This window comes from Falco rusticolus, chromosome Z (genome assembly GCF_015220075.1).
Source record: "Falco rusticolus isolate bFalRus1 chromosome Z, bFalRus1.pri, whole genome shotgun sequence".
In the NCBI taxonomy this organism is placed as follows: domain Eukaryota; kingdom Metazoa; phylum Chordata; class Aves; order Falconiformes; family Falconidae; genus Falco; species Falco rusticolus.
In genome coordinates this window covers 781,523-807,686 of record NC_051210.1, presented here as the reverse complement: position 1 = coordinate 807,686, position 26,164 = coordinate 781,523, and the positions used below count along the sequence as shown (strand labels likewise).

Here is a 26,164-nt window from a genome sequence, read left to right as displayed (position 1 = left end):
TTACTTGCTGCTAAATCAAATTATGGGTGAAAATTTTTGAGTTTTAAATTAGAGGAGAAGAGTTTTATTCCTTGGAGGTCTCAAAACGTTGTGGAAATCAGTAGGTTGTGGGAAGAATTACCTAAATGAAAGGATTTCTTTGCCACCTTACATTTCAGTGATGCTGTTATACAGGTGGTGCAAAGAGAAGATAAATTCATAGGTGAACAGAGTGTAAGTGAAATATAATTGACATGTATTTGCACTTGTACTTTATAAAGAAGAGATTAAGAAAGGCACGTTGGGGCTGTATCAGAACTGGAATCCATAAACAAGAGTGCTAGCTTATTTTAAAGACTTATTTTTTATTCAAAAAAGACCTAGCACCTGAGTTGTGGTTTACGGGACAGAAGTGGAATTAAGCATCCCAGTTTAGATGACTGGGTTGTGTTCCAAATAGGTGAGTTTTCTCTTACTGTCCAGTAGCAATATAATAGAGAATTTTTTTTTGGTTCATGTACTTTTCCTGATTGTGTTTTTGCTTTTATTAATAGAGTGCTCATTGGAGAAAGACTTTTGGTCAAGGAAGAAAAGGAGCTCCACGTTAAAATGTGAATCAGCAGCAATATCCAAAGTAAGAAAGAAAAGTAAATCTGATACTTCAGAAGACCAGGAGATACAAGCCATTGGTGGCAAAGATGCTTCCATCTTTCTTTTTCATGCTCTGGGGAAAATAATTTACTGCAAAAGTAAGGAAACTTTGACTTACTCTTTCAATGGGCAGAGCATGTTAGCTACTAATAGCTAGATTTGCTAAAGTAAGGCTTAAAATGACATCTAACTCACATATTTTGTCATTAATAACAGTGTAAAAACAGGAATAAAAGTTTGTGGTAACTGAGATTGCAGCTGTCTGTAGCTATTGAGTAAATAAATGTATGAAGTTTTATTACACACACATAATACCTGTTTGTGTTAGGTCCGTGCACTGTCATGCACACAAAGATAGATAGCCAGCACATTTGTTGCATTGTACAAGCAAATTTCTGTGGGTATATTTTGTACTTGTCTGTACTCCTAAAGGTTACAGAACAGCGCTGCAGCCTCACGGGTGCTGTCTCCCTTTTTTGCTATCTTTTCCACCCTACTTTTTATCTCAGCTCTTTGTTTCCCTTTAACAGACATACCTGCTGTCTTCTTTCTGACTGGAAAACCTCTTCCATTTCTTGTGTCATACCCTGTCTCCTTTTTCACCTCTCCAAGAGTTTCCACCTTACTGCTACTGAAGGTTCTTACAGACTCAGGTTCTGTAAATTTACAGAACATATCTGCTCCCTGTGTATTTTTACAGTACTGTTTTTTTGACATTTAGAAACTATAACTCATAAGCATTTGCTACTTATTAAACTAACGTGATCTGCACTTAGCTAAATTAGGATCCATGATGCCGCTGGCTGTTCATATTATTACTGAAATGTAATAATTCACTGAATAATTCAGTAATAATTTCAAAATCAATTGAGGAGAAATAGTGTGAATGTGAAAATAATTAAGATTAAATTTGTATATGAAATATAATGTAACTAATTACATGACTATGTAATATTGACTCTATAATTAAATTCTTAGGAGGCCTGCTTCAAGAGCTTTCCGGGAACTGGAAATGGTGTAATCTAGTTGCTAGTAGAGTTGACGGTTGCTAAAAATGATGCTCAGTGCTGCAAAACTTAATCATGCAGTTACACATCTCTTTTCTTGCTCTTATATAATATTTGAATTTTTAATATTTCATCTGAAATACGTGTCTCTTTTTTCTGGCTTTTTTGATTATGTGCAGAAATTAACAAAATTTGTGATAATAAGACTAAAGTTCCTAAAATCCTTTGTAGGAGAACCAGTGTCAGAACTTTCTCAGCTCCCTGCTCACTTAACAGAATACCGTCGCGACACCTTGCTTATTCAGCCTGAGGTAATGCAGTAACTACTTGATTCCAGTTTGGTTTGAAGAAAAACCAAAACAAATTCTTGTGATTGATGCAAATTCTCAAGCACAGTGGTTTTGTCATTGATCTTAATATATGTGTATTCAGTCTAAGTTAGAGAAGGATTAATTGCAAAGGGACCTCTGGAGGGTAACTTCAAAGGTAGATTAGATTCCCAGGCTCTTGATCTGTTGAGTTTTGAGGCATCTGAGGGTGGAGATTCTCTCTCCTCGCTGATGGACTTGTGGTGGAAGGTGGACTTGCTCTTGCTGCAGCCTGCAATTGTTATTTTAGCTGTGCATTGCCACAAGGAGTCAGTTCACCTTTCTGTTACCACCTATTATGAGAGTTGAAGACATCAATGTCTTCTGCCCCTCCATCCCCACTGTTAGCCTTCTCTGCAAGCAAACCAATCTCCCTTTTGTATACAAGCATCACTTCATAGATCATGTGTGCTAGCTCCCTAACAGTCTTCTATAGGATGTTTTTCCTTATATGCTGTGTAAGACTTGAACTTTTTTTTTTCTAATAGGATATTGTGGAAAGATCGCATGTATCTGGAAGCATGTTTAATTTATACCTTCACCAGAACTATGTAGACTTTTTTCCTGATATAGGTGATGTAGTGAGAGCCAGCGAATATTTGAGCACCGCTGATGTCCTTTGTAGTAACTGGAGTGTAAGTGTCATCTTTTTATACACACATACTTTTTTTTTTTAATGCTCCGACATGGAGCTTCTAGACTTTTCCCAAAGTGTTTACAAATGTTTCCTCAAACTTAAGTGTAGGTGAAAGGGAATTGTTAACGAACGCTGAAGTACATCAACTATAGAAGAGATGCAGGTCCAACTTATGTCAGTATTTTATTGTAGTGTGTTATAGCGTTTGTAAAATATTTTACAAACAAATTGTTAAGTAGAACATATTTATGCTGAAAATGTGTTGAGTCTTAATGTCTTTTCCTGAAAGTAATTGAGCTGATTTTTTACTTTTTCATTCAGCTGCTTTGAGTACAAGTTTCACAGTAATCTAAACATACTTTGGGTGCATCATGTCGCTGCAATTAGTGTGTTTTAGTTCAAATGAGACTTAATGTACAGAGACCTTGATTTCACATAATGCCCAATTTCATTCTTAGACTCGATCTGTGATGGAGGAATACAGTGCATCTGTGGCCACCCGAGGGGTGATACATTCGAATATGTCCAGAGCCTTTGCCCACCACCAAGGAGGATTGGGGTTCCGGCCTTTACATAAACCCCAGTGGTTCTTTATCAATAAAAAGGTAAATGCTTGATTTTTTTATTATTATTTTTGTAAGACATGACAATTGAATATTATAGGTGAGATTTGCTCACGGTGCTAAGCTTGTCAAATATCCTATTTTGATAAAAGCTACTTTTGAAAAGAACTTGCTTGAATAGTTACATCTGTATCATCCTTTTGATAGAAAAATAAATTGGAGCCCTCTGACAAAGTTTGGCTCTTGTGTCCAAATTGCCATACTGCTGGGAGAGTCTTAATCCTAAGTTAATGGAGTCACAATTAGTGTTGAAATACTGTAAAGTATTCCTGAAAGTAATTTTAGGATTTTGTGCACTTTAAATCATATTGAACTCTTGTGTAAGTTTAACAAACTACTGCTGTTACCTGTGTTTATCAGAAGTAGCTTGTTCAGGAGGTGTCAAAGCTCTTGGTGATTTGTTTACAGTTGAACTAATACTTCTCTTGCTGTATCTGTCAAAAAATATTTGCCTGGATGGGTGGGGAATTCTATAATCAAGAGATTAATATTTTTCTGGACATTTTTATGCTCAGCAAAAATGAAGTAATTTACTATTTTTTGATGTGTATGTGTTAACTCTAACTGCTTATCTTTTTTATCTTATTTTTCAGTAGCTTGTGTGTAGTCATCCAGCAGGCAGGAAGATAGTCTTGTATTTTGTGGTAGAGAATATCTATATTAATAATGATTTACCAGGTTTTTTACTTGTGTTTCTTTTTCCCCCAACTCTTACAGTATCAAGAAAATTGCATTGCAGCAAAATCTCTCTTTTCAAGCTTCTGTTTACCACCCGAGTGTCTTCAGACAGAGCTATTGCCTTATCTTGCTATGTTAGCAAATCCAATGAGGAATCAAGGTAAGATGAGTGTAACTCTTCATCTTGGACTCTTCTTTTTTTTTTTTTATTTTTTTTTTCCTGCAATTAAAGCATACTGAAAAATTTTGTAACCCAAAAGGTCAATACTGTTGGTGCTTTTGCCTCAGTAAAAAAAAATGCTTGTGGTAAATGCATATAGCTGATACCCAAATAGTATCATTGCCAAAATAAAAGCTGTCCTGTTACATATAAAACTTACATAACTGAAAGTATCTCTGCTAGCAGAAGTCATATATGGTGCTTTATAATGTGTAGGATGGGGTTGTCATATCGGAGTATTTGAAATAATCCCCCCCACTTTTTTTTTTTCTTTACTGCAGGATTTGTGGTACCTCTATGCTTTTGTATTTCATTGTGTTGCCCTCTCAGTCTGTTAAGGTCCTTGCACCATTTTTCTGCCTGCCCACATTCTTACTAGCTTGTCTTAACTGGGTGGCATTGGCAGACTTGCTCATCTCACTCTTCATCCCCTTTTTCCACGGGGTTACATTTAAGAATATATGAATAGCTCAGGTCCTAGCACAGATCTCTGCAGAACTGTATCACCAACTTTTTTCCATTGCAAGAGTTAACTATTACCTCATAGCCCTCTCCCTGCTTTCTATTAATAAATTAGTAAAGTTTAATAATTAAAGTTGTTCTTTTAGGCTTAGGGCTCTGTTTAAATCTGCTAGAGGATTTGGGTAAGAAGACTTGGGAAACCTAGTAGGTGATGTTAAGTACATCTTCATTGCTTACTGGATCCTTTCCAGTAACATCAGCAGACTTAAAAGGCTTTTAAAAAGTCTTTCCCAGATAAAGGACACAAGATCCATGTTTCCAGTGCATTAAAAAGATATATAACCTGAGGGAATCCAATAGCAGACAGTTTGTGCGGAAGAACTTACAGTACCTAATCCAAAAATTACTCCTTACACAGCTGGGTTGCTTATACTAGGTTAATTCTAATAAAAGGCTTCATGTTTTAATAAAGGCCTTGACACAAGCATTATTCCATAGCCTACAAAATGAATTCATAACTCTACATTGTAAATACGCAGGTGAATGCCAGGGATGTTTATGTGTAGGCAACTTGTAAATACGTTATGGTAACGTGGTAAGCAATTTCAAAAACATATGTACATGTGCATGCAGTGCTCTGATATCCAAAATATTGCAGATATATTCACTTGAATATTTGACTACACTTAGAATTAGTTACTTTCCAGTATGTTTAATTGTATGTGTATTATGATCTACCCAATATGATACTGGTGATTCTTTGTTCTTAGCTCAGATTGCTTTTATCCAGGATGTTGGAAGGCTACCACTGAAAAGACATTTGGGGAGGTAAACTTGACTTCTGTCTTTTCTATAAAGAAAGACTTCGTTTCTTAGTATATTGAGGAAAATAACCCTTTCATAGAGAAACATCTTCAATATGTATCAGTGATGTGACATTTTTCCTCACTTGCAGCATGATAATTTAGTATTTTGTCTGTTAAAACTTGGGGGGGGGGAGGGGCCCAAAATGGACCAAAAGTGGGCGAAATTGCCCCAAAATTGAGGAAAAAATGACCCAAAATTGTCCACAGATTGGCTGAAATGCCCCAAAATTGAAAAAGTGGGGAAAAAAATAAAAAAATTGACAAAAGTAGTCGAATTTCTTTATCACTACGGTATTAGTAGCAACATTTATACTATAGTGTGTCTTTTAATCCTTGTTTAGCTTGCTTTTCCATTGTACCAAATACTAGCGCTGTCCTAGACATAGCTATGTTTCTCCAGTGCATGATCTGAATAAAATATTTTTTTTTAGGTCAAAAACATTTATGTGAGAATAAAACTGAATTGATGAAGAGTATAGTGTGCTTTGCCTATTGTTTGTCATGACATAAAACATTGATCTGTAAGTTTGATAGAACATTCTGTGTTCACATGCTTTTTACCAAGAAATGTAAGAAGGAAAGCAAAATGGGTAATTATCTTTACTTCCTTTGAAGCAGTTCTGTACCTATGGAACCACGAAATACTTTTGAGTGCTTCCTCTGAAATCAGATAGCAGCACTGGCTTTCTTTTTGTGGATTTTTTTGAGTATTGGAGTACTTAGAGTAAACCTTCGTTTAGAATGCATTTTTAAAATAAAACTATAGCTACTGAAGTTCCTCTGTCCTAGAGGTTAAATACTGAAAATACACTTTTATTTCAACTGTGAGACTGGGCTGCTCAACTTAAAGATTGTGTAGCGCTCATGGAGTGACATGTCATGTTATGTTCTGACTTGAGTGAGCCTTCTGAATTATAGGCATCATTTAATCTAGTAGAACCTCAGTTATGTTTCTATAACTTTGATATCTCTGAAGTTTAAGAAGTTTTAATTGCGATGGTCTGTTTCTGGTAAAGGATTGAGATCACAGTTAGCTGGAATGAGACTAAGTCCTTCATCTCTTAACCAAGAGAATTAGGGCATCTGACAAAGCGTCTTGTATTTATCACTGTGGTATTGCTGTCTGAGTTAAACTATGAAATATGGCCTGTAAGGTAAAGGCTGTGTTACCCAGGAACCTCCCTGTTCCCCAACAGTTGTATTGAAAGCCATTTTAGTTGCTAGTCAGGAAGAAAGGAAAATGTCCACAACGGGTGTATTTCTTTGCAATCTCCCTCATCTAAGCCAAAATGTTTGTAACTTTACAAATTAATTGTAGACTTCCTTATGCCATTAATTTTGTCTGCAGCATACCTTTAAATATTGATAAATGTTTTGTATCTGCATTAAGTTGGGTGTGTGTCCTGTAGATTTTACTTGAGGGGTAACTTTCTCCTGAAAACACAGTAAGTGTTCTTCATCTGTTCGCTCGTTTTGGAAAGGAGTTACAGAGGAAGGTAGGTATTTTAGTAAGCATTTGCTTTCTTCAGGAATCCTACTTGAAAGTAAATTCTGTTATTAAGCAGTCCTTAAAACAACTTACATGCAGCTGTTTCAGTGGAAAGAATATTTTGTTTTTCTGTTGCATTTATTAATGGAATGGGAATGGCACTGAAGTAAGAAAAATGGCATCAAGGAGAGTGCATGGTATTTGATCACTGGGAGTTGGTGTCAGGGTGAGTTTTTGTCAGTAGCTGTGTAATTTTTTATTATTCCCATGTGAAGTGGGAAAAATAATAGAGGAACATTAGTAACCTACTGATACAGAGATGCTAGAGAGATTGAGAAGTCCAAATAGGAGAAGAAATCATAAAAAATATATTTCCTTTTTACTTTTTTTTTTGTCTGTTTCAAGTGAAATTGCTTCCTGTCCTAGAGGATTCCAGTTTTGCTTGGAAAAGGGTCTAAGGTACCATGGGCTGTAGTCAGTAACTTACTTGTTAGCGGCTCATGCGTGTGAAGAAAGCTAAGCAAATGACTGTCAGCGTAAGGAAGAAACTTCCAGCAGTGAGTACTGGGAAAGCAGCACAGCACAAATGTGACCTGTTGGTGCGGTTTGAGCTATGCAGGGCAGACCTTTCCCTGAGAGGAACTCCTGCGTCTTCTGTAGGCTGTCATGTAAGCTGTTTGGTGTTGAGTTCTGGGCACAAGTATCTATACCTGGAAGATGTGTGCAGAGCTGTGAAAACATAATACTGTGAAGGCAGTGATGTAAGCACGGAACGTGCATAGCTTGAATGAACTGTGATCGGTGGAGGGTGGTAACGCTGCCGAAAAGATGTGAAAGCTATTAAGCACCAGTGGAGAAGAGTGACCTGTGTGGTACACGGGCAGTCTTTTCTGTCGCAGCTTTTGTGTGACAGAGCAGATGCTTTTCCACAGTAACTTACTGTTGCAATGATGATTTTACAGGTTAAAGCTTGAAAGACTTACTGATAAAGATCCTGGGATACCAGACTTACTTGCTGGCTCTGAGGGGGACCGTGCTGATGCGCATGCTATGGAGACAGCTGCACAGATGGAGGAAAATGCGATGGATGAGAATCAATCAGATGGATTCCTTCTTTCTTCTAGCCAGTGCAGTGGAAGTGAATTACCTTGCAGTCAGCCTCAGCCTGTTGCAGCTCAAGATATCATGGAGGAAGATGAATTAAAAATAGAGGAATATGATAGTGACTGAGTGCAACAAAATAGCAACAGTGACTTGCCTTGATAGATGAATATGCTGCGGAGGCCATTGCTAAAGTGAGTATGGTCTGCACAAAAGTACCTCTCTCTTTAGCTAGTTAGGTGGGCTAGGCGGCCAAGTCTAAACATGCTGTGTCAGCATCGAGGCAAATCTCCTCAGCTTCCTCTTTGCAGGATCAGGCCTGAGCTGAATACTAAACTACAAGCTATTTCCTGCCTCTCCTGAGCCATTAAATATATTGATACAAAGAGAATAATAGATGATGGCTGAAATGAGTTTGAAAGAGATTGTAGATAAGTAGGGTCACTTAAGTTATTTTTACTTTTTACATATTTTAATTTCCTTTGCAGTTGTAAAGTGTAATTTCTGTGTACACATTTGGTAAGTTATCAGCATTTAAAGGTTTTATTAAAATTCATAACTTCAAAAAAAGTTGCTGTTTGGAAGCTTGGCCCTTCTGGAAGAGGAGACTAAAATGTACATGTAAAAGGTTTGATATCACATAAATGTAAATAAAACTCCTACTGTTAATGCTTTAACACTGTTTTGTACTCTGTCACAGATTTTCATGTGTTTGTAAGTTCGAATGTATGTTGTACAACAACAGTTTATTTTGGATTCCCTTTTGAATAATATTTTCATAACTCATGGAGAGGAAAATGCAACAGTCAAGCATAAGTCCTTCTCATCCTTTGTACTCTGTAGGAACCTAATGCTGTGGTGTGCACTTCTTCTTGAATTGCAGCTGTGCTGTGGGAAAGAATAATCTGTGTTTGGTAACTGACACGTGAAGTGTGTGGTAGTTGTCTGTTGAATAGAGTTCAGTGTTTCTCTGTAACTGGGATTGGTCTCTGCAAATCCATCTAATATGTTTCTGTGGTTAGTGATACCACAGGAATAAGGAGAGAAAAATCAAACCAACCAACTTTGAATAGGTAGTGTATGTTTGCATTTCTGTATTGCTTGCAGCCAGAGTTTAGTAGAAGAAAATACATGTGTATCCACCACAACCTTGGAATTTTTGCTGCTGTTAAAATGTCAGGATTTGTCCTCTCTCAAGGGACAGGTGTAGTCTTTCCATCTATAGCTACTGTAATTTTGAAGAGGGAAATTTTTCCCCTAATTCTTAAATTTCATTACAGCTATATTCTTTACAGCAAAGTCAGAATGTTTTTGGCTGTTGATGCCCTGTAATGCGTTTGCCCCTCTCCAGGGTGCTGTCGAGGTGTGTGTGGGGTGCTTCTACTGCAAGTGACAAGGCACGAAATACTAGTTTTTACTTCGCAAACAAAGCTCCAAGCTTCTTTATATCTTTTCAGCTTTCCTTACAGTAGTACTGGGTAATAATAGTAATAACAGAGTTATTTTCACGTCAGCTATGTTGTGTTACTGTTGGCCTTGCCCTTACTAGGGCAGTATTCAGTAGTCATCTGGTTAATTATAAATTGTAGTATTACCGAAAATTGTAACCAAGAAAACTCTACAAATGAAATGATAGTTTAGAAAGCCAGTGTTGGTTTATTGCAGCACTGGCGGAGTGGGGGATTTCTCCTAACATGCACACAGAGCTATTTGAGGGTATACATTACATACAATCAAATACTGCATATTCATAGTATATCGCATATGCATTATTACTCACACAGGACAGGTTACAAGTTTCTCACTTCTAATGCAAATTAGTACGCATCCTCAGACAGCACTACTGAAGCCTTTTACTAACTAGGCATGCTCCCCAAGTGGTGTTTTGCCCTTGAAGGTTGCAATCTCCCACTACTGCAGTTAGCTTTGTCCTGCTTTCAACTAATTTTCTGCCACTGTCTGTGGCTTTCAACGCTATCTGCTTATCTCCTCTTGCAGCCAGAACTTCCTCACCTGAAGGCTTCTTTTTGCAGTTTTTTTTTAGCTGGGTAAGGCTGTTCTTTTCACCATCTGTTCCTTGTTTCCTAACATCACAACACCAGCAAAAGGAGGGCGGGGGGAACATCGTTCTCTGTTCTTACTAACTAAATCGTTGAAGTCTTCAGTATCAGTAATGAAGTATTGCCACGATCAGGTACAGGGTTCATAGTAGTTTGAATGAAACCTCTTTCACATGAAAACACCACTGCCGCCCAAAAGAAAAGAGATATTATTCCCTTTAATAACCTCTTGTGCTTCAATGTCTGTGCTCTTGCTTTTGAATGGCAGTGGCATGCGAAGTGGCGTGTACAGGATGGAAGCCCCAAATTACTCAAGTTCTGGTCTCTAATAGTCCCTATTAAAGCCAATGCCAAATTAATATTAAATCAATCCAATCCCCAGGTAAGCCAAAGGGAAGTGTGGACAGTGATGCTGAGAAACCTCGGAACGAAGAAAACTGCTAAGAGATTTTTTTGTACTTTTAGCAGCAAGGTATTCATTATCTGCGCAGGGGATGAGGTTGGTTCGCACCACAGAAACTTGGTCCAAAGCACAGGTGCGGAACAGGTGAATTTATAAATTTGACGTACATGATTGCAACATCTCTTCATACATTATTCATGCAATAATAACATCTCATTGCATATTAATGATAGGTGGAGTCTAGGCAGAGCCTGAGCAGAGTTTAGGCAGAGTTTTCTCTTGGCGTCAATTTTGAGAGGGTCGTTCCAGCCTTTGGCCCCAGTCAGGTGGTCTTCCTCAGAGCTGAACCTTTCAACTTTCTTGCACAAGTGACCCTGCCAGGATCATTTAAAATAAATCTTGGCTTGTTACTATTTTCTTGTATTGATGTGTCCAACTTTACCTAAATTATGATTTCTAGTACCTGGTACAGCAGTTTGCAACAATGGCTGAGGCCTGGGCACAGTGAGCAAGAGCAGGGTGATTCAGCGCTACGTGCTGTGGTTCCTCAGGAGCAATTTTGCAAGGCAGAATGGGGCTTTTACAGACCTGAGACTCCTCTCAGGTGGATCTTTAGGGTTTTAGGCCTTACTCCTTTTCAAGAGCTGCAAAGCTTGCGTAGCTGCAACAGGCAAACAGGCATACAGCCCACCCTCCAGCCTGTCTCTAGGGGGTCCAAGAGTCCATTTTGGCTACCTCAGTGTTGTTATCCCAATTACAGAGTGGGGGGAAGAGAAATGCCCTTTAGCTCGAGTGAAGGAGTGTTCAGGGGCATCCCAAAGAGGAAATATACATGTATATTTTTGGTGTGGTCAAAGAACTTCAACAACTACGACAGCCTTTGGGAGACCCACGTAGCTCATGCTTGAACCCACCCAACTCACTGTAGGTGTAGTAATGCAGGCTGTGTTCAGTGCAGATGGTACATCACTGACGCGTGAGGCAGAGAGAGTAAGCGCAGTGCTGGATGCATCTGCCTACTGCCTATGCCAAAATCAGCCCTTGCCCAGTAGGGAAGCCACACCTTTTGTTGTCATGGCTTTCTTGGGCTTCTCCTCCTCTGAGGAACAGTTATTTAGAAGAACGTTTTCCACTTTGTCTAACAGCGAAGTTCTCCAGAGCTGAAATGAAAAGTTCTGTGAATGGTGGGCCTGAACAGGAAAGCTTTTTCTTGCCATCACATGCCACTCTTTCACGTCAGAGTTGTATGGGGCATTCAGGAGGAATGAACTCTTGATCTTGATCCAGTTTACCATGAGTTTGCTTTTCCCCCACCACCTGCTGCCAGCAAAACTCATTACACGAATTGCCTGACATCCTCACCATTGTATGGTCTCAGTTTTGGACGGATGCCAGAAGGGAGTCAGCCTGGTGAGGTGCACTCCTCCTGCTGCAGAAGGACACGTATGTTTTGTGTAAATGCAACCTGGTTTGGCTTGCATGATCGCATCTTCCAGACCAGTGGTTCTCCTACTGTCGTGAAGTAAATTGGAGTTGGATCCAATATGTTTTTATGTTGAAGAAGTCTTAGGCACAAACACGCATGAACATTTCTCCCTGCGCAGGCAAATTACAGGGATCTGCCTGCCCATCTATTAGAAAAAGAGCTCATGAAACCATTGGCAGTATCAGGATACTAGAAAAATGGCTAAAAAACTTAAAGCAAACAAAGAAAATAAAGTGTAGTACTTCAGCAAAGTTTTCAAGAGTTGTGTTGAGAAGTTACCTGATAGGGGAAATTGATTTCTGTTCTATTACTCCCTTTGAGAACATTGAAATTAAAATCATGCCAATTAGGCAAACCATTCAGCTTGGGTTTTTTGTTGATGTTTTAGCCCCTCTCCTTTTTTTGCATTTGGAGCAAGCACTAGGTGCGAATATGGGTGTGCAGAGCGTCTGATGTGAGGAGATCTAGGACTCGGCTTTGACCTCCGTGTCCTGGCAGCAGCTACCCAGGAGCAGGCATCGAACGTGGCAGCCTTGGCGCAGAGTTACAGCCCATCGGCCCCCGCACTTCTGCTACGGACTGTTTGCTACGGTGTGTATGCTGGCTGCATCCAATGCTGTTGGCAAGCTCAGGTACTTTCTATCCCCTTTTACAATGAGCAAGAGACAGCTGCTGAGCTTAAAGACAAAATTAGATACAGTCCACTGCTACAATCAGAGCAACTGTGACAAACACATGTACAGCTCAGGAAAAATCATCATCCGCTATTACATGACAATTTCCATGCTACCCAGGGGTGGTGGATAGTATTATGTACAGAGGACCTTAGATAAGGAAATATACCTGAGCAAATGAGCTGGCATTTTATGTGCTTATATACATGTATTTCTTCATGTACATTTTTATGCATGCTTATTTATTTATCTATATTCCCATCAACTTTTTTCTGCTATCAGTGTAACACCTGCCAAAGCATTTTGGCAAGCTCTCAGCACAGCTCCATTATTGCTTTAATTCATCCCCTGGACATAGGTTTCTTGAAACTGGACCCACTCCCATTGGCGCTGAAATGAGCAGCTCTTCCACTACAGCAAATGTGATCAGAACTGGTTTTGTTATAAATGGCAGAGGCTTCTTTGGAGTCAGAGCTAATAAACACGACAGCAATGCATTAAACACTACATTAGGAGTGCCGGATTCATTAAAAAGCGGCTTCAACAGTTTTGCATGCTTTACGCAGCAAGATTAGGCATAAATTTGTTCTCATTGTCCTGACTCACTGATACTTGTTCCCAAAGCAGGAGCATTTTCCATATAGACACTCCTGAGGAGGTGCAGCTCCATTATATTTGAAAGATCAGGTATTTCTTCTGCTCCTGATGAGACTTTCTTTCCTGCAGGAAAGTAACAACAGAACAGTGGCAAATGTGCATAAGCTCATGTGCTTAAACATTTGCAGCTAACTGCTGAGCTGGGATGTTTTAGGGGAAAAGTTCCAACTCCACCTATATTTAGTGGGCCTAAATCTCCTCACTCTGACATCAAAACCAAACCAACAAAAATTGGACCAGTGATGAGCTCTTCTGAAAAAAATTGTTCAACAGATCGCTTTAATGTTATTTGACGCTGTCATTGATACGGATTCTGCACCAGAAGGATCGGGTAATCCTGAACACAAAAGTCTTGTAGTCTTATGGCTCAAAAGAAATTAATCTTACATTTAATGGCAGAGGAAGACCACTGTCCCCTTTTCACCAACAATAGAAGGGAAAGCAGCAGAATATATGCAGTCTCTCTCCCATTTTCCGGTAAAAATTTTGTTTCTTCCCCAAACTGTTTGTTAATGTGTTAGAAAGGCCAAAACAGTGAAATATAGTGTTCTTTTCTTTTTACAGAGTATAAAAGTGTGTATACATTTGCATTCTGGCAATGATGTTTAAACTATGATTAATTCAACGGGGTATCTAACCAAATCACTGTCTGTGTGAAAAGAAACTAAACGAAATGAATAGCAGTTTCCAAACAAACGCACAGGTACAAAGGCCACGGATGCCAGACCGATACGTGGGACACGATGACAAATCCAATACACATACATTGCTACCACCTTCCCCACAGCTGCCAAAGTCCTGGATGTGATGGGGAGTCCAGCACTTCTGGATGTGTGTCTCCATCCCCCGAGGTCTCCTCCATCCCCCGGAAGCTGTGGAGCGCCGCGGGGACCTGGGGACACGGCTGCACCACAGAGCACAGTCCGTGCTTGGCCTCTGGCTGGGGACAACCGGTGCCCGCGGCAGCTTTGGGCACTTTGGAATTGCCTGTGTTTTGGGGGTGGCTGTTTGCCTGCATTTCAGGTTAATCTTCAGAGGGTGGCTTCTGCCAGCGCTGGCACTGGGCTGGGAGTTGGCTCCCAGCTGTGTAACTCAGCTCCCGCTCGGACAGCTGGCTCCTCCTGGGGCGGGCAAGGGTTCGTTTTGTCCACAAAATTATAGACCTGTGAAAACTGAGAGCTAAAAGAGAAACAGGAGCCAAATGCAGTATTATCTTCTTATCCCGATCAAGACTTGCAGAAGGACAAAACTGCTATGGTTTTCTAATGTGTTACACCTCTTTTTGATTCAGCAAAGGAAAAAAAAATCTGCAATGGAGTTTTGGTATTTATTCATTGTGCATAAAAGGTGATGTTTCACATTCCTAAAACTCTGAAATGAAAACGTGTATCACTGAAAACAGCAATGCAAATATCTCTGGCAGATTAATTTCTCGTGCCTTTGCCTTTCCTCTCTGCTGCTTTTATACTCAGTCACACTTGCCATGCAATCGGCTTTACATTGGCCAAGGGATAACTGGCTGCAGTGATGTTATGTGCAAGCTGGAGTTTGCCTTTAAATTCAGGGCAAAATCTCAGATAGGATCACTTATTTTTGATAACTGTTGACTAATACTGCTTATAATTAGATGCAGGGCTTAGTTCAGATGCCAGTGTTGAACGGTACATGAAACAATATTGACCAGGGAAAGAGAAAATCCTAGTAAGCACATCGTCAGATGCAGGCAAGCTGGAGAAGAGATTCTTCTGGATGCAGAAATAGTGTGGGCACATTTTGTATCCATTATATCCTTTCACAGCATAAATGACATGAAAAGCAAAAGTGGTAAATAGGAGCAGTCTTTGAAACACCCACATACTCGCTCAACTGGAATCACCATTAGGAATCAGTGAGTTAGCCTGGTTTTCCTGAGTTTCACTACTCAAGGGATGCTTCCATGGACAACTATAGGCAAAGATACTCCTAGGTGGATGACCGTAGCAGTGGCCTCCAGATTACTTTGATCATGCACCCTAGTCAGTAAAACGTTTCTAAGTGCACGCACACACACCCACCCCAACACCCCCCACACCCCCACACCCCATGTATATTGGTTTATTTACAAATTATATACATGCACTCCTGAAGTTCTAGAGGTTTCTTCCCACACGCTGATGGGTAGTCTTGTGCACCCCCTGTCTTTGAACCCCATGAGCTATAGGTACACAAACACTCCCAAGAGGAAAGGCAGCTGTAGCACCAGGGCTGTGTCACATACCTGTGCAGTCAACCCAGTCCTGCGAATCTGCACATGAGCAAGATCCTGTCAAGGTAGCCCAAGTTCTGAGTCGGGATAAATTTTTTTTCATACTTCTCACTCTGACTTCTGTTGACGTGCAGTTTTGAAACTTGGCACTCCTATGAGAAAATCCCAACATTTGTGAAATGTTCAAAATTTTCATAAATCATCGGAAAAGTGCTACTGATACCAGCAGAACTGTGGCCTTAAATGGGTGAAGTCAGGCTAAAAGCTGAGTGAGGATCCAGGTCCCAGCTGGCCCTTCAGTCGTATGGAAGTAGCACAGAGGCTGCGGCAGCTGCATTTGCTCAGGGCTTGTGAACACAAACTCAAGAGCAATTATGGTCTGCAGCCATCACACGGCAGACTAAGCCACCTGCTGAATTAATTACCATCGTTCATCGTGGCAGTGTACGTCAGGAGAGGAGAAAGACAGGAGGGCAAAACTGAACTCATTGCACTGCCAACCCAATGCTTTGCTCCAGGAAATAACTGAAATGCTCCTGACAGTTCATACCATTATTGCAGACAAGGACACTGGAAGTCAGAGTGTCTGACCTGACCATAGCTCTCCTGTCTGGCAGGATCCAGTAAGCCTAACTTTCTACCTGACTTCCTTCACGCCACACTCAGAAATGTAAGACAAAACCCAAATGACATAGACATCATTGCTCCTTCACTTTTTTAGACCAAACTGTTCTCGTTTATCTATTAATGGCAAGATCCTTTCTTGACCAGTTGATACTTTTCAATAAACATCATATGCTTCTGGTTTTCCTTCAGTTCCCTTGTCTCCAGAGGCAGTAAATGCCGCTGGCATTTCAGGACATCATGTATTTTTATCTGGTGACACCATCAACCCCATTCCTGACTACCATGCTTTCCTTTCAAGTCCTACTGTCCCTGAAACATTCTAGGAAGAGACCCCTGATGTAAATTAGGCTATACTGTGTGTTACACCCTGGATGTGCCTGCACCATGACAGGACGAATTCATGGCTCTTCTGCTATTGTCAAATGCCAGGACCACCTCTCTCTTCAAGATAATGCCTTGCAAGGAAATGCCTTAGCCAATGCAGTGGCAAAGGTTGTGGCTTGTGTATCTTTCATCTGTCTGTACACCCCTTTCCCATTTTTTCTCCCTTGAAGAGCTGGCAGCTCTGCAACGTTTCACGCTGGAAGAGGAACGCCAGCTACACTCCAACTCCCCTTGCTGCTCCCACAGCAGCTGCCTACTAGTGCCTCGAGTCCTGTTACCTGCCCTGGCTCCTCTGGCCCATTCAGTTGCCCCACAAGATTGGTTTGCTCTACGTTTCTCAGCTACATCTCAGCAGTATTGTGGCAGCTGCCCAGTTTGTTCAGCATGTAATACAGGACAGCAGGAGAAGGTGGGTGTAGCTGCAAACCCTCAGTGGTGGAGACTTTGTAAATTTTCAAATTGACTTTGTTCAAGTTGCCTCAGTGCTGCAATTTTCAATATGTCCCTGCCATCTTAGATACGTTATCAGGATTGGTAAAGGGCCATCCTTGTAAACATGCTGAGAGAACTAATTCTTCCGTTTGTTGCTCCCTAACACTAAATAACAATAAGAGGACCCATTCTATGGGGTGAGTAATGAGCAAAATTTTTGCAGCCTACAAACACAACCCAAATGCCAGTGGGGCTGTAGGAAGGACAAAGTCCAATTTAAAAACAAACTTGGCAAAGATTTGCCCAGAGACTGGCCTGAAATGGCTGGATACATTACCTCTCACATTGATCTGTAGAAGAAACATCAGGAAAGAAAACCATAGGGGGTCATGATATTTTACTAGGCAGACCCATGCAATTGTATTACACAGCATCTGTAATTCCCTGTAAGGGAGAGAAGTTTCCCTAGCTGATGAAATAAGAAATGCTGCAGCATTGTCCTGTAGCCACCATGCCACGTGAGTGCTCAGGAGACACCTTTGCTCAGAAGAGCTGGTGCTGGCGGATGAAACCAATGCTGGGCTAAGGTGTGCGTAAACTGACATGTGTAAGCAGTTGCAGCTAAATGCTGAGCTGTGATGTTTTAGGAGTAAAGTTCCAACTTTCACTGTGGGTCTAATGCTATTTATTCTGACATGGATAGCAAACGAACAAAAATTGACTGATGATGAGTGCTTCTTTACAGCGAGGGTGGCGAGGCGCTGGCCCAGGCTGCCCGGAGCAGCTGTGCGTGCCCCAAGGCCGGGCTGGACGGGGCTGGGGGCAGCCTAGGCTGGGGGGAGGGGTCCCTGCCCGTGGCAGGGGGGTTGGAACTAGATGATCTTTGAGGTCCCTTCCAACCCAAACTGTTCTGTGATTCTATGAATTAATCATTTTATCATTTTTTCACTTACACTCCCAGGTTTTTAAAGTCTTCCTTGACTCTGCTCAGATTCTGGCTTGAGGTATCGTTCGTGTCCATGTGAAATAGTAGCAGCAGATAGTGATCTGTGCTCTTGACAAATTGTGGCACCCTCTCAGCAACAGCTCAGACCTTAGCTCCTGGAAGACTGCATACCTGTCGTGCACCTCCCTGTCAGGCTGGCTGATGGGCATCTCAGTGCCCCTTAACAAGGAGTCACCCACTATGAGCACTTTGTTTCTTTTTGCAGTATCCATGGTGTCCTGCTAATGTAGTCTCTCTGTAGACCTTGCTCATGGGAGTCTATAGCTGTTAAAGCTTCATATCTGTTTCAGGTTGTGATGCTTGGAGAAAAAAAGGGAACTGCTATAAAGCTGCCAGCAAGAGAACAAAAAAGTTTAAAATTCTCATAAGGAGCTACAGAAAAGAGCTGTTCACATAGCTCCCCTGATGGGGCCATCTACTTAAACATGCCCTTCAAAAACTTCTGTTGATTGTTTGCAGCCTTCTTAGTGGTCACAGATGACCAATGGGTAGGGAAAAGGTGCAGAAAATGCTGACATCATCTCACTATCTCTAGATGTGAACACTTCCCCAGTTTGATTCCAGGTACTCCCCCAGAAGACCTAACTGGGTCTTGTACATCTTTCGTCGCAAAGTTGACTTGTTGACATGTAGGAAGGTGTGACCCTGTCTGGATGTGTAGGGAAGGTTGCTTAACTTCTCAAAGGAACACAAACACAGAAGATTTTGGTTGTGAAGAGACAAAATTTCTTTCTTAAACACTATTCTTATTTAATAAACTAGAAGAAAGTTCTTTTAAATCTGCTTTTAGAAGAAGATGAAAGTAGCAAAGGTCTGATTTAACTAATAGAAGATAAAATGCTTCCTCTAACAGTGTTGTGTAAATCTGGAGGTCTCATTAAATCAGAGCTTTAGTGCAGAAATGTTACACAGGGAAGTCAGCTTATAAAAAAGCACAGTGTGCTTTTTCAATGAAACCAGAAACTTTTGCTTTGATTTCCGATTTCTAAGTAAAACTCTTCAGTGATGGGAAAACAGCACCTGGGCTGGCATAAGTAGGCTTAAATGAAATATTCTAGGCCTGTGAAAGCTTTGCTTATTATAAGGTGTTGCAATGAAACCATGTGCGCTAGTGTTCTAGACATCTTCATTTGAGCTATTAAACACCTCACACCAGCTTGGTTATGTGTGGGTTACTGGCTAGCTGAAAAGGGTCACATAGACATAGTCCAGCTGGCTGGACAAAAATGCACATCGCTCTCAGCTTATCTGAAGTAAAGCAAAATACACTGTCTTTGGCTGTCCTTGTTACACAATAACAGGAAGATTTTGGTGGGAAAAGAATGTTGCAGGTGGGAACAGAAAACTACAGAAGAGAAACTAGGGGCGGGCTTGGTATTTAGGCAACTAACCAATAATGAGCTTAACTTTTGTAATATGTATGAGCTAATTATAACAAGGCATAAAAGGTGACTGTGAGGGACAATAAACGAAGTCTGCTGATCACTCATATTGAGCGACTGTGTCTTCCCTCCGTCGCAACAGTTATGTAGGTTTGTAATATATGGTTTGCTGGGTAACAAGAAGTCAACTTTTATTTCCTCATTCTCCAGGATGGCCTCAAAAATGAATCCTGGTTCATTCATGTGTATCCCTGCACATCTGGGGTATTTTTAAACCTGCTGCATATTACTGTCCATTTGTCAGCCTTCAATTTTATTCACCATTCGTCAGACCATTTGTAGGGCAATTCCAAATCCTTATGAAATCTGCCTGTAGCTGTCTTGGAGCTCAGCATTTCACTTTCTCTATCAACACTCAGTGGGAGTTATCTACATAGAAGAAAACGACAATGGCTTCAGTTCTTGTCCCCTTTGAGACCTTTTTCAATGCTTGGCCCAGCTACTAGACAACCTTCAGTATCAAGCTGTCTTCTGTTTTGTGAACTGTTACCTTATCTGGTCTTACAGGTGGGATCCTTGCTACTGAGTGTTGTGCAGAACCTTGGCAGAAAGTGAAACTTTTTCGAATTCAGATATTCTGTGTTATTATGTGAGCTGTTCGTCTGCCTCAGTAGTACTAGCAGGAATTTAATTTCCTGTTTGAATTTTATTTGAATGTATTCCTGATGTTTTGTGTAAGGCCTACCAAAAGAAATACATCCTAGATGACAGCAAATTGCTTTTCTGGAAGAGTTAAATGTAAGTGCTAACATCAGAACGAAACTACACTGATGTGTGTCTGTGGTTGAAGAGAAGAATTTGAAGCAGATGTGCAGAGTTTTCTTTTATAAGAATAAATCCAAATTGCTGGCAGCAAAATATTGTCCTTGTTAATAGAAATTCTGTTTAAAAATATTGTAGTGCTGTTCAGAAATCTTAAGCATCACAGGTGATCATGGATAGTCCTGCTCCCAAAGAAAGGAAGGGCAGGTTTTCCACTCCTTTCAAAATAAGTCTTCACTGAATGGTGTTTTAAAGAACTGTTTGAGGGAGGATCATACTGGATTAGAGACAAAGTGATGCATGCCTGCGGCTTACTTGAAATTTTTAAATTATTGGTGTTTTGAAGAGCGAACCTGCCATCTGTTCCCATCATCCACAAACTTTTCTGTGTGCTTGAATATACTGTCTCATCAAGAAAGACTGGCCTCCTCAATCTCTCAGCTTGCTATATGTATCCCATCAGTCGAGGTCTCCCTTTCCCCCATGTTTCATCCCAAAATGGTAATTTGGAAATAAAATGGAATGAAAAAATACAGGATGATGACTAGGAAAAGAAACTCAGACAAAACCATTTTGGGTGTCAGCTTCCTGTAGAAAACAAGTCTCCTCAGATCTCTGAAACTGAGACTTGCCCCCAGCCTGTATTTAGCCTATTGTAAACTACTAAGATGTATGTTTCTAACAGAAAGTTAGGAGCATTTCAGACAGCATCAAGTTATTTTACTAAGTCGTTCCATGTAATATGGCTTTGATTTTATTCATATCTTGGTTATTGGAAGCTGATCAGGTTCTCACAAAGGTCTGCACAGCAGACTGCACGTGGAAAAGAAACTTCACCTAGACATAAAGACTCTTTATGCTTGCTAAGGTGGGCACACAGATGGCCACCTGGGGAGGGAAGTCACCAGAAGAAAAGATGGAAAGAGAGGCAGCAGGACACTAACTGTCTGCCACTCACTTTTGAGTGACAGTACTTTCCAACTCTGTGGGATTTAGGGAGGTGAGAATTTCACACACAAACAGGGACACCTGTTTGCTTCCTGAGGCTGAATGTTCACGGAGGGTTCAATAGCTCTTTCCCTTCTGCTGTTACACAGGTGGAGAGGAAGGTGCTTCCAGAGAAGGAGACAACACAGCCTCTCTGGGCAGCCTGTTCCAGTGTTCTGTCACCCTCAAAGTAAAGACATTCTTCCTCATATTCAGGTGGATCTTCCTGGGTTTCAGTTTTTTCCCATTGCCCCTTGTCCTGTCATTGGGCACCACTGCAAAGAGCCTGGCCCTGTCCTCTTGACACTCACCCTTAAGATATTCATCGACATTGGTGAGATCCCCTCTCGGTCTTCTCCAGGCAAAACAGACCCAGCTTTCTCAGCCTGTCCTCATCTGGGAGATGCTCTGGCCCCTCATCAGCTTTGTAGGCCTTTGCAGCATAACCATATTAGCTCTGGTTATGCTGCAAAAAGTGTGTTTCTAAGAGCAAAGAAATGGGAAGCTAAAGGAAAGAATGGTTGGAGGAAAATACTGTGAATGACCAAATACAGAAGAAAAAAAGGGTGTAGTTTTTCAGTGCAGGGGTGGTGAGGCACCGGCCCAGGCTGCCCAGAGCAGCTGTGGGTGCCCCATCCCTGGGGGGGCTCAAGGCCAGGCTGGACGGGGCTGGGGGCAGCCTGGGCTGGGGGGACAGGTCCCTGCTCCTGGCAGGGGGATGGAACTTGGTGGTCTTTACAGCCCCTTCCAACCCAAACTGTTCTATGATGCCATGAAAAGTGTAAAGGGAGGTTGTGACATATGCTGGCATATCAATTCACAGGTTTTGTGGTACAGGACTCTACATTCATACACTCACACTGTCCTTAACCTAATTGTTCTATGCGATTGATTTTGATCTGTGTGGGAAAGTGAATTGACCGTAGGAGGCTGTCGTGATAAGCAAGTACCGTGTATCAGAGGCGCAAGAACAGTGTGAGTGGATCAGAGGGCAGTGAGGGGGGAGGAAGGGGGTGGGGGGCACATGGTGTGCCGGAGCTCTGGCACCGTTTGGGGAAATTTGTTATCCAAATGGTATTTTGTCTGGTCTGGGAAAGGAGCAAATTGTGATGAGTGCAGGAAATGCAGGAAAGCAAAGCAAATTTTGGAAGAGATTAATTCCAGGTTTGGGGAAAATGGTAAGCCAAAACGTAGCTGTGTGGTGAAGATTTTCAGATTTCTGTAATGTGGTACCCGGCAAGGTTTCTGGTATCGCAGGTGTCAGCACTGGTTATGATATCCCAAAAAGGAGCAGCGGTATCTCTCCCTGTGCTAACTGGAGGTGGCTGGTGTGACACATGTAGCATATGCAAATGCAGAAAATGGGATGTTAAAGCTGGGCATTAACTGTTTTACAAAGCTTGGCATAACTTTGCAGTTCCAATAATCCTTTTCAAATCAATCTTTTTAATAAAAAATATTATTCTATAGTTTGTGCTGAAGTCATTTACATACAGCTATGAAACTTCCACGCTGTCTGTCAGAGCTTGCCCTGAAGCCCTGGTCTATCGGTCAGAGAGTCTTTTTTTTGCAGGTTCATCAGGAAATGATACTGCTTTAACTGTCATCTCAAGTGTTACTAACAATGTGTCTCAGTTTATTACCAAATTGATGAATTCAAGGCAAAAAGCATGTTCCGTCATACTGCCATTGAACTGAAGCTATGCATGCTGACCAGGAAAAGACACTCAGAGAAAACCTTTTTGGGTGTCAGCTTCCTGTAGTGAACATCTCTTCCTAAACCTCTGAGAGTGACATTTGCGCTTCTACTGTATCCAGGGCATATTCCATGCAAACTGTGCCTTTGCTTTTGAGCTTCCTAACATGGCTTCTCAGGCAGTTGTTAAAGAAGATGTTTTTTAAATGAAGAAATTTAAATTGCTGAAGCTGCCAACTGGCAGAACTGGGTTATGTCCCCTGTATAGCCTAATCCAAGGCTGGTTTAAAATCCAGTCAAGCTAATCAGTAGGAGAACAGAAAAACAACAAATGAGCAATTTGTATACACAGCTGCCCTCAGAAATGCAGGGGGTTTTTTAGAAAAAAATAGTATATATGAAGGGAAATTGCTTGTTCAAAGAATAAGTGTGCTAGAAGAATTGTGCAAGTTAAAACAAGTGGAAAGAAGATAACGATCCAAAGAAGGCCTTGAAACCAAGGCAGAAACTGGAACCAGAACAGAAGAAATCAAGTGGGGCAGGATCAGATGATGGATTTGTAGAACTGAAAAGACCAAAGGAAATTTCTAAAAACTTCGGACATTGACTAACAATTTACTAAGTGGATAGGAGCTGTACTACATCCCTTTGGACTCTGCCGGTCACTGAGCTGTTGGCCCAGCTCTGAGCTATGATTACAGCAAGACTGGTGATACCCACGTCTGTGTGAATTTTTCCTTTAACAGCAGTAAAGATTACACATGGCTTCTCAGCTGTCATGTTTCTGCCATATCCTCTGTAGACAACTTGTGCTTGCCATCGTGCACATTCAAGACATAGAAAAGAGGCAAGTTTCAAAGTTCAGAGAATATGGGAATGATTTCATTTTTCATCTGAAAAAGTGTCAGTGCCATCCAGAGTGCTACCTTACAAGCACTGTAGGAGCAAATGGCCATCAGTGACATCATCTAGCCGAAGATTGTGACATCAGCCAGTGACGGGCTGTGACCTCACATCCTCACTTATCTTCGGGCGCCGGCAGAGCCTGGGCCAGTCTGGCTCGTGCCTGGCCTCCTGCCGAGCGTGCCTGCGAGGTCTGGAGGGTGGAGCGAGGCTTCTCCTGGTGCTGGGTGGTGCTTCGGGGGTTGCCGCCGGCAGCTCTCGGTGTCCATCCCCGAGCCATCGCCTGTGTTTCCCCGGCCCTCCCTGGATCAGGCAGCCGCGCACCGCGGGGTGTGCTTGCAGCAGCGCAGGTGAGCCGTGCGGGGAACCGTCCCCCAGGGTGGCCGTAGGGCGGGCGATGGGGCCTGGGGATTCGAGAGGGTGTCCTCCTTGAGGGGCCTGGGCATTTCCTCCGCCCTTCCATTCCCTGGGGCAGCGGGTGACTGTGGTCTCTCTCCATTTTGCAGCGTGTGACACCAGTGATGGGGAGCTGCTTGTCATCCTCAGCTGTCCCCAACCTGCCGCAGCCAGCAAATGTGGCTGTGCAGACAGAACAGACATGCCCCCTCTGCTACAATGCTGAAGACGGGATTGCTTATGTTATACCCTGTAACCACCAGTTCTGCCTGGGCTGCATCATTCGTTGGAGAGAGAACAGCCTTTTCTGCCCGCTTTGCAGAGGACCAATGGAGACTATCAAGTTTTCTGTGTGGGCAGAAAATGACTTCCTACTGTATACTTTCATAGAAACTGATGAGTTGCCAGATGCCAGCAGGCAGGCAGGCGGAGCTCGTGACCTCCTGGCTGAAAGCAGGCCCTACATCCCCCTGGTGGCCCCTCCGTCGTCTCCACAGCAGATGCTGTCCCCAGCTGAGGAGGGAGCTGTAGGGACAGAGGCCGTGGGTGGCCTCCTGCCCAGCGTCTGGGCACCGCTCTTCCAAAGGCAAGAGCACCTGCTGGATCCCGTGCTGCCCTGGCTGCGCCAGGAGCTGGCAGCAATCTATGGGGACCAATGGTGGCTGGCAAGGAGTGCGGAGAGCAGCATCCTGCACTGCCTCTGCGCCTGCGGTCTGAATCGGGAGCTCATGGTCCAGCGGCTGCAGGACTCCCTTCAGGAATATGCGGCACAACTGGTCGACGGCATCGTCAATGTCATTGTGGAGCGGTGCAGCGAGGAGGCCCAGAGGCTGCTGCAGTCCCATACTGTGGGGGAAGAGGACGACAGTGCTGTGGCCAGCTCCAGCTCCACCAGCTCCAGCTCCTCCAGATCCAGCTCCTCCACATCCAGCTACAGCACATGCCGGGAGTGGACTCCTGACTCCACCAGCAGCCCTGAGAGCTCCCCCGGGGAGGAGGAAGCCAACACGTCGGAGGCCCCCCTCTGCAAGGGTCCTGGCTGCCCCCCACCTGCGCCCGTCCCTGCAGAGCAGGAGCAGCCCCAGGAGGAGCCAGGGCAGGCAGCAGTGGTAGCTGATCCCTCTTCCCGGGGCAGCCGCTGCAGGCCCTCCGCTCCCAGCCGGGACGGTAACTGCCCACCTGCGGGGCCCCAGACCCGCTCAAAGCGGAGGGCCACTGGCCCCCAGGACCCTCCCCAGCCCTGCAAGAGGCGGCCCCGCCGACGGCACCAGCCTGGCTCCAGCTCCTCCATGTTCTAGGGCAAAGGAAATAAATTCCTCTTTCCCTGACACAGGCCCTGTGTGCTGGCTTTCTCCGTCTTCTACTTGTGTCAGTTCCCGCTGTCCGTGCCACAAAGTGGATGGCACCCGACTTGGGGGGAGGTCAACCACGTGTCCCCGGAGCCCCAGGGCCATGTGGGCAAAATCTCTTCCCACAGGCAATCCTGCTGCAACTACAGCACAGCAGACGCCAAGGGCTGAGCAGGCAGGAGGCAAGCTGGTTTCATCACACATCCGATGCCCTCAGCCTGCATCCAGCCTCTCCCACTGCCCACTACCGACACTTCTGCTCTGAAGTTTGTCCTACTGCCTGACCCCTTCAGGGCTGACCAAAAGTTAAAGCGTGTTATTCAGGGCACTGTCCAAATGCCTCTTGGCCACTGACAGGCTTGGGGCATCGACCACCTCTCTGGGAAGCCTGTTCCAGCGTTTGACCACCCTCTCATCAGAGAAATGCTTCCTAACGTCAAGTGTGAACCTCTGCTGGCACAGCTCTGAGACATTCCCCCCAGCACAAGGGGCAACGGGCACAAAGTGCAACCCGGGGAGTTTCACCCGGATGTGAGGAAAAAGTCTTTGCTTTGAGGGTGACATGGCCCTGGCA

General features: G+C 42.9%; 2 protein-coding genes across 7 annotated transcripts in view; both read left to right on the top strand.

Annotated features, from left to right (window-relative positions):
* RAD17 (RAD17 checkpoint clamp loader component) overlaps positions 1–14,405 on the top strand; it is a 23,593-nt gene extending 9,188 nt beyond the window's left edge. For 3 of the 6 annotated variants that reach the window (XM_037372759.1, XM_037372761.1, XM_037372762.1), the window contains 7 exons: positions 534–728; positions 1,869–1,948; positions 2,494–2,640; positions 3,101–3,247; positions 3,983–4,103; positions 5,396–5,453; positions 7,943–8,763. In XM_037372759.1, coding sequence (XP_037228656.1) covers positions 534–728; positions 1,869–1,948; positions 2,494–2,640; positions 3,101–3,247; positions 3,983–4,103; positions 5,396–5,453; positions 7,943–8,210 — 1,016 coding nt within the window. In that variant the 3' untranslated portion in view covers positions 8,211–8,763. The other 3 variants (XR_005101821.1, XR_005101822.1, XM_037372760.1) reach the window with 3 other exon arrangements.
* On the top strand, positions 12,513–26,164 carry LOC119141051. Its single transcript, XM_037372763.1, has 3 exons — positions 12,513–12,621; positions 21,357–21,462; positions 24,352–26,164. Exon 3 carries the CDS (start codon positions 24,367–24,369, stop codon positions 25,537–25,539), a length of 1,173 nt encoding a protein of 390 aa, XP_037228660.1. The 5' UTR covers positions 12,513–12,621; positions 21,357–21,462; positions 24,352–24,366; the 3' UTR covers positions 25,540–26,164.

Bases quoted from the DNA above. Each gene is read 5' to 3' on its own strand.
- LOC119141051 (XM_037372763.1), top strand. From the start codon at position 24,367: ATGGGGAGCTGCTTGTCATCCTCAGCTGTCCCCAACCTGCCGCAGCCA.